The sequence below is a fragment of the Oryzias latipes genome, chromosome 18, assembly GCF_053564925.1.
Source record: "Oryzias latipes strain Hd-rR chromosome 18, Olatipes_Hd-rR_3.1".
NCBI classification, from domain to species: Eukaryota; Metazoa; Chordata; class Actinopteri; order Beloniformes; family Adrianichthyidae; genus Oryzias; species Oryzias latipes.
The window spans coordinates 36,025,318-36,033,038 of NC_136254.1; the positions used below are offsets into that span (position 1 = coordinate 36,025,318).

Below are 7,721 nucleotides of genomic sequence, written 5' to 3' on the forward strand. Positions count from 1 at the left end.
CTTTTCACCTCTTTTCCACACTCCCCATCACACTGAACTGTTGACCCCAAGTACTTAAACTCCTGCACCTTCTTCACCTCAGCCCCCTGTAACCTAACGCTTCTACCTTGATCCCTCTCGTTCAGACACATGTATTCTGTCTTACTACGACTGACCTTCATGCCTCTTCGTTCCAGAGCAAACCTCCACCTCTCTAGCTGTTCCTCCACCTGCTCTCTACTCTCACTGCAAATTACAATGTCATCCGCAAACATCATTGTCCAGGGAGATTCCTGTCTTACCTCATCTGTCAGCCTGTCCATCAGCATAGCAAACAAAAAAGGACTCAAAGCTGATCCTTGGCGTAGTCCCACCTCCACCTTGAACTCCTCTGTCTGACCTACAGCACATCTCACCACCGTCATACTTCTCTCATACATGTCCTGAACTACTCTGACATACTTCTCTGCCACTCCAGACGACCTCATACAGTACCACAGCTCCTCCCTCGGCACCCTGTCATACGCCTTCTCTAAATCTACGAACACACAATGCAGCTCCTTCTGACCTTCTCTGTACTTTTCCATCAACATTCTCAAAGCAAAAATGGCATCAGTGGTGCTCTTACGGGGCATGAAACCATACTGCTGCTCACAGATCTCCACCTTCTTCCTAAGCCTGGCTTCCACTACTCTTTCCCACAGCTTCATTGTGTGGCTCATCAACTTTATTCCTCAATAGTTGCTGCAGTTCTGCGTGTCACCCTTGTTCTTAAAGATCGGAACCAGAACGCTTCTCCTCCATTCCTCAGGCATCTTCTCACTCTCTAGAATCCTATTGAACAACCTTGTTAGAAATTCCACTGCTGTCTCTCCTAAGCACTTCCATACCTCCACAGGTACGTCATCAGGACCAACGGCCTTTCCGCTCTTCATCCTTTTCAGAGCCTTCCTAACCTCATCCTTTCCAATCTCTGCTACTTCCTGCTCCACAACAACCACATCTTCCTCCCTTCTTTCCCTGTCATTTTCCACGTTCATCAGCTCCTCAAAATACTCCTTCCATCTTTTCTGTACACTCTCCTGGGTTGTTAGCACCTTTCCATCTCTGTCCTTAATCACCCTTATCTGTTGCACGTCCTTCCCATCTCTGTCTCTCTGTCTGGCTAGCCTGAACAAGTCCTTCTCTCCTTCCTTTGTGTCTAGCCTGTCATATAGCTCATCGTAAGCTTTCTGTTTGGCCTTTGCCACCTCTCTCTTCACTCTACGCTGCGCTTCCTTGTACTCCTGTCTACCTTCCTCAGTCCTTTCTACATCCCACTTCCTTTTAGCCAACCTCTTCCTCTGGACGCATTCCTGTACTTCCTCATTCCACCACCAAGTGTCTTTACCGTCTTTCCTCTTTCCAGGTGACACACCTAGCACCTTCCTACCTGTTTCCCTGATAATCTCTGCTGTAGTTTCCCAGTCATCTGGAAGCTCATCCTGACCACCCAGGACCTGTCTCAACTTCTGCCTAAATTCCTCACAAGTTTCTTCATTCTGTACTTTCCACCACTTGGTCTTCTTTTCTGTTTTCCCTCTCTTCTTCTTCCTGACCTCCAGAGTCATCTTACACACCACCATGCAGTGGGAGACGTTCTCTCTAAACTCAGTTATTTATTTATTTTCCACCAATGGGGAATCTGCTCACAACTCCTTTATTCTCTCCAAAACACAGATGACATACAGTAAATAACAGAGAACATTAAACTGAACATCAGCTGTTCAAAGTAAACTCCAGGGGGGAAACATACATAAAAATAAACTAATATGAAATCATAAAGCTGAGCAAAATGACACTTTTGACTTGCTTTTTGTTTGTACAGGGAAATGGAATGGAAGTAAAATCTAATCTGGGAGGATAAATTAAATAAATTAGGAGTTTTCTTGCTAAATCTTCCTGTTCCTGTAGGATTCTGTCTGTGAACAATAAAGTTTTTACAAACCAGACTCCGTCTGCACTCAGAGGGAGTTCTGCACATGCTCAGTAGAGACTGTTTCCAGGAAGCAGCTGCTCTTCCAGGAAGCTTCTCCTCCTGGGGGCGGAGCCTCAGATGTGAGATGTCTGTGCAGACAGAGTTCCTGAGGTTCTCCTCCTCCAGGAGGTTCTGCTGTTAGTGTTTGTGTGACGACTGAGAGAACATCTTTCTGTCTGGAGAGAACAGCCTTTTTCTAGAAGGTTTCTAGAAAAAGGCTGAAGCTGTTTCAGTTTGAAGGGTCTCTGGATCGTCTGTTAGAACCACATTTCCTGGAAATGTTCTCTATGTTCTTACTGAGAGGAGAACAGAGGAACTCTTTACAACTTTTTATTCAGACAAACACTTTCCAGACGGTTGAGAACCTGCAGAACCAAATGAAATGATTGACCTGTGAACAGTCCACCTTCAGCTGCAGAACCACTAGAACCAGCAGGAAGAAGGTTCTGGGTCAGATGTTCTGATGTTCTCAGGAGTGAGCGGCAGCATTCATGCTAGAACAAAGCATCCATGAAGATCCAACTTCTGCTTCTTATGACCTTTGGACTCTTTGGACTTTTATTCTGAAAGGTTTTAGAGTCTGAACTGCAGAGAAGATCCACTTCAGGAACAGGAAAGACCTTCAAGGATCTGAGTTTGTTGTCTTTCTCTCTGAATCTGAGTTTAGACGATCCTGTTCAGGATTCTGCTGGTTGTTGGAACCACTGGAACTTTGGTTTGGACCCTTTTTCTTCCAGTAGATCCAGAAACCAACAAGAACGACAACAACAACAGCAAGAACTGCCAGAGCAGTCCCAATGATCCCTCCTGTACTCAGTCCTTCTTCATCTCTTCCTCCATCCTCATTCTTTCCTTCTTTGTCTCCTACTCTTCCTCCTTGGTTTCCTGCAGGAGAGAGAGAGGATGATGAGTGCAGAACAGAATCCTCTCCTCTTCCTCATCAGAGCAGCTGCTTCCTGCAGAGTCTCATCAACAACATCTTCAGAAAACACGTCTGATCTGAGACCTTTACTCTGACATCAAGCAGGAAGCTTCTTCAGGTCAATCCACACAAATATGGAGTCATGTTTATGCCGAAACATTGCACACAAAACGTTCTAAGTTGCAAATTAAAATACTAAATCGTTGCTTTGAAATTTATTTTTGCTTTCAAAAATATTTCTGCGTTTGCAACACAAGTGTTTTTTTTCATGCGTTGCGAGTCATCTCACTTTTTTTAGGGCTGCACGATATGAGGAAAACTCAGGATTTGCCGTATTAGTGATTAATATCGCGATGACGAACTTGTGGCAGATGAACATATAGCAAAAAACCAAACGCATAATTTCCATTTCACTGCAGCAGTTTAAAAATGACATTCCAAATGATCCACATCGGCACAGGAGACGGACATCTCACATAAAAAGCCTCCATCCGATTGGTAAAATACATAAAGGGATTTATTTGATCCGTTAAATACTTCAAGCTGCAATAAGATTGTTTTAACATATTTAATGTAACCATTTATTGGGAATTTCACCGTCTTTTGCGATATGCATATTGCAAAGCTTGATATTGCGATAATAAATGTTTGGTATATTGTGCAGGTCTACTCTTTTCCCATCTTTGATTTGCTCAATTAAGTTTCAGTTTAGTGTGACAAAGCTGCCATAAAACAGCTGCTGATTGGTCCAGATTCCAACCAATCAAATCACTGGATTTACTGACATGGACTCTGAGGCTCAGAAAAACCGAACCAGTTCTACTTACCCTAGATTTTGTCTCTTTGGGTTGAGGATATTTTCATTTTTTTTTATCATTTTACCAATAATTTATACTTTCTTGTTTTTTAGCATTGGTTAAGTTTTGTTAAGTCAGATTAGTGAATTTATGGCTGAGGATCTCCTGAAACTCTAAAGTTGATCTGCTGACATTAAATCAACAGGTCTGTGTGATCTGTGAACCCTGCAGAGCAAATTATTGGTAAAAAGTGTGATTTTCTTTAAGATCTGTTTGTTAAAACAAAACAATAACAGATTGAAAGCACATATTATTTTATGCTGCACACGTGTTTGTGATCAGATGAACAGCAATAATAATCAAAATAATGAGGGCTCACCACAGTAGACTCAATGTATTTAGCAGAAGAAGCATTTTAAACTTATGTTCATTTTCACAGTGTCTATGTTTTAGAACTCGTGAGCGTTTATCTAAAGTTAAAAAAAAAATCTCATGAAAAAAATGCTATTTTCTCTTCATATTTCAAAATTCATTGATTTAAATAAAACAATAGTTCAGATACAAATCTTAACTTCCTGCTGGACGGAGTCGAAGCTCTGACATTTTTTCTGCTGCAGATGTTTTAAACACATTGGTCTAAATCGGGTGGGGGGGGCTAACTACGGCCTGTGGGCTGGATCTGGGCTGGATCTTCTGCAGTCTGAGCTCCAACCTGACACCCTCTAAAATCTGTCAAACAGAACAGAAGACACTCTTTCCTTTCTACGTCAGTTCATCTTTCCCGGTTTAGATCATTCCGTCACGGCAGGGGTCGGGAACCTTTTTGGCCAAGAGAGCCATAAACGCCACATATTTTTAATTGTAATGTCCAAAGAGCCATACAATAATGTGGTGTCCCTTTCCCACACTGAGGCACGGAGACTTAACCTCTTTTAAGGTTCTTTATTCTGGTTACTGCAGGCCGTAACAAACGCCGTACAATTAATTCAGCAACTCCTGAATCTCTCCCGCCGAGACGAGACGAGAGCGCTTCTCCCAACTTTATATTCCCCTGCTCCCGCTGCAGCCCTCCCATTTCCCTTATTCGGCCCATAGCTGAACCCTGATTGGTTAGAATCTGGACCAATCAGCAGCTGTTTGATGGCTTTTTTGTCCCGTCAAACTGATACTTAACTCAGCAAAATCAAAGATAGGAAAAAAGAGCGATGACAGACTACGCACGCGAAACATGTTTTGTAAACACGCAAAAAAAAAATGAAAGCAAATATTTAATATTTTCATTTGCAACGTAGACAGCTTTGTGTGTAACGTGGTGGCAGAAATATGACTCCATACACAAACACTCACACTGCTCACCTGGAGGAACCACAGACAGATGGACGGTGGAGATCAGCTTCATTTCTCTGTGTGAACCATTGTGTTGTAGAACTCTACACTGGTATGTTCCATTGTCATTCTTGGTCACGTTCTTCAGAACCACAGACAGATCTCCATCCTTCATCTGACTGTCATTCAGAAACACTCGGTTCCTGAAAGATTCATGCTGACTGTCTGGATCAACACCACCATCCCTGTAAAAAAGCACATATTCCTCCTGCAGGTCAGGTCTGCTCCACTCAAACACCAAACTTTCCGTGATGTTTTTATCTCTACATGTCAGAGTGACGTCATCTCCAAGTTCAGCATTGATGTTCAGACCTGCATCAGAAGAACCAGAGATCAGAGAATTACAGAGGACAGTAATCAGGGAGGTGTCTATGTGCAGCACTTCCAGTGGATATTTTCTGCCACAACAGGGATTTGACCTGCGTGTGCAGCAAAAAGCCAATTGCATTCTGGGAAGGTTGCCTAAAGTCAGGCTAATCTGGTAAAAAAATAGTTGATATATTTGTCTTTGACCTGATTCTCATTTTTTTTAATCCATGCAGTAAAACTGACAAAGTTTTCCAGACAAAAACTTCAGTTCACAAAACCACTTGCAAAAAATGTTGCGTGATTAAGTTGATGTCTACTTTTGCCACTAGCATATTTTTATATGATTCCTTCATGTCCTGCAAATTTCATGACAGTAAAAATGTAATAATAGGATTATAGCAGATCCCTTTTTTTGATTCCCAATCCGCGTTGTGAATGTCCGCCAGCGCCGCCATGATGGAAAAGTCCTGTTTATTTAAAGGGCTCACAATACATAATTTCATAATTCTGGTATTTTCTATAATCATCATGTAAAATCAGCTTGAAATGACTTTAAGATTTATTTTTATGAATCAATAACAGTTAAATGTTGGTTGATCATCAGATTACTGAGGATTGTGTGGATTGTTCTTAGGCCAGAGAGGTTCAGGATGGAGCCTCACGGTCACACGGTTCTAGCTACTAAGTAAAAAAGTAAATCTTTATTTATAGCACTTTTCACAGAGAGCGACTCATAAAGTGCTTCACCTCGTTAAACAATATAAAGCTAGCCGATTGGCTGCTACCATTGTTGACAATCATACAGGGGCAAATGTAACTGAGTATATTGAACGTTTATTCATTTGTTTTTCATAAAATTAACAATAATCAAGAACTTTAACAGATATTTTATTGTATTTTACCCATCCATCCATCATCCTCCACTTATCCAGGACCGGGTCGTGGGGGCAGCAGTCTAAGTAAAGACGCCCAGACTTCCCTCACCCCTCCCACTTCCTCCAGCTCCTCTGGGGGGCCCAGAGTCGTAGCCTCTCTAGCGTGTCCTGGGTCTTCCCCGGGGCCTCCCCCAGTGGGACATGCCCGGACCGCCTCTCCAGGGAGATATTTTACCCATTATTTCTATATTTCCTCAGACTGTAAACACTATTAATTTACCTAATTCATCGTGTTTTCTTATTTGATTTCTGTTTAAGTTGGATCTGCCTCTTGGATTTTCATCTTTTATTTCCACATAAACATCTGTTGATTCCAGATTCTGTCCTCACTGAACATGATTTAAGTCAAGCTGCAGATTTCCTGAAAACATCTGTTTTCTTTGAATACCGTCTCCATCCCAGTCAGTCATGATTATGTGATCAGATGGAAATGAATATAGATTTGTTTCCTGTAGTTCTTTGTAATGATGCCTCCCTTTCTTGAACCGGACAAAGAATCAGAAGGTTCTGACACTCTGAAGCCTGTCCTTCTTGTTCTGGCTCACAGAACTTCCACAACTTTCCAATGATCAGGTAAATCCAGTTCAATTAGTCATTTTAGATACGTTCCTACAGTGATCAGTAATCTGGACCGTTACAGTAACGTTCTCGGTTCTGATGGGTCCTCGTTTCTCCTCCATCTTTCTATCCTTTATGAACAGAATCAGGGCGTGAAAAACAGCGCGAGCAATCACTTCCGTGTTTCTTAAAATTCGTCGTCACTGCTGTTTAACGGCTGCTTTTTAACATTTTCCCGACATTTCTGCTTCATTCTGATCTCACCTGATGTTCCAGACCCAGACGAACCGGGCAGAACCAAGAACAGAACAGAACCGAGGAGCCACATTGTTGGTGTAGGTACCGTAACCATTCGGCCTGTAATAACCGTTTTTTTTCTCTTTTTTTCTTCTCGACTGAGGATAACGTCACACTACGGTAGCCCCACTTGGACAAACTATGTAGCGTCCAGATCTGCTCTCGCTCTACATATCTTCAATTCACGTTCCCTTTTGTAATCTAAAGTTATTTTCCTCATACGTTGTGTCTGACATTATTCTTTGTAGTGTTTATAGAGATTTATCCACAACCCACTTTGTAAAAAGGTCTGTGGCTGTTAGAATGAACCTGCTGCTCACAGGGGTGCAAAAAGTTGGTGTGCATCATTTGCGTCGCATAGGGGCGCTGGCCACAGGGGGGCGCCAAACTGAAGTTGGTAGAATTATTTATAGTCCGTATTTTTCTATTTCACAGCTGTTTTCGCACATATATTTACATGGTTTGATCTGAACAGAAGTCTATCATAACTAATTGGGCCCCATCGCTCCTTCTTCACTCAG

At 42.1% G+C, this 7,721-nt stretch overlaps 1 protein-coding gene across 1 annotated transcript; it reads right to left on the bottom strand.

Moving 5' to 3' along the window:
- Window positions 1-2,312: 2,312 nt before the first annotated feature.
- On the bottom strand, window positions 2,313-7,327 carry LOC144987428 (ICOS ligand-like). The gene is made up of 3 exons (XM_078936836.1): window positions 7,168-7,327; window positions 5,072-5,413; window positions 2,313-2,881 (listed from the first exon to the last, which is right to left on the bottom strand). Exons 1-3 carry the CDS (start codon window positions 7,253-7,255, stop codon window positions 2,619-2,621), a joined length of 693 nt encoding a protein of 230 aa, XP_078792962.1. The 5' UTR covers window positions 7,256-7,327; the 3' UTR covers window positions 2,313-2,618.
- Window positions 7,328-7,721: the final 394 nt, after the last annotated feature.

What these genes read in the sequence shown, in the direction of transcription:
- LOC144987428 (XM_078936836.1), bottom strand. Translation starts at nt 7,255, where the DNA reads ATGGTTACGGTACCTACACCAACAATGTGGCTCCTCGGTTCTGTTCTG. An exon ending in GTCTGGGTCTGGAACATCAG is followed by an intron (nt 5,414 to 7,167) that starts GTGAGATCAGAA and finishes CTTCTGATGCAG; the next exon opens with GTCTGAACATCAATGCTGAA. An exon ending in TCTGTCTGTGGTTCCTCCAG is followed by an intron (nt 2,882 to 5,071) that starts GTGAGCAGTGTG and finishes TCTCTCCTGCAG; the next exon opens with GAAACCAAGGAGGAAGAGTA.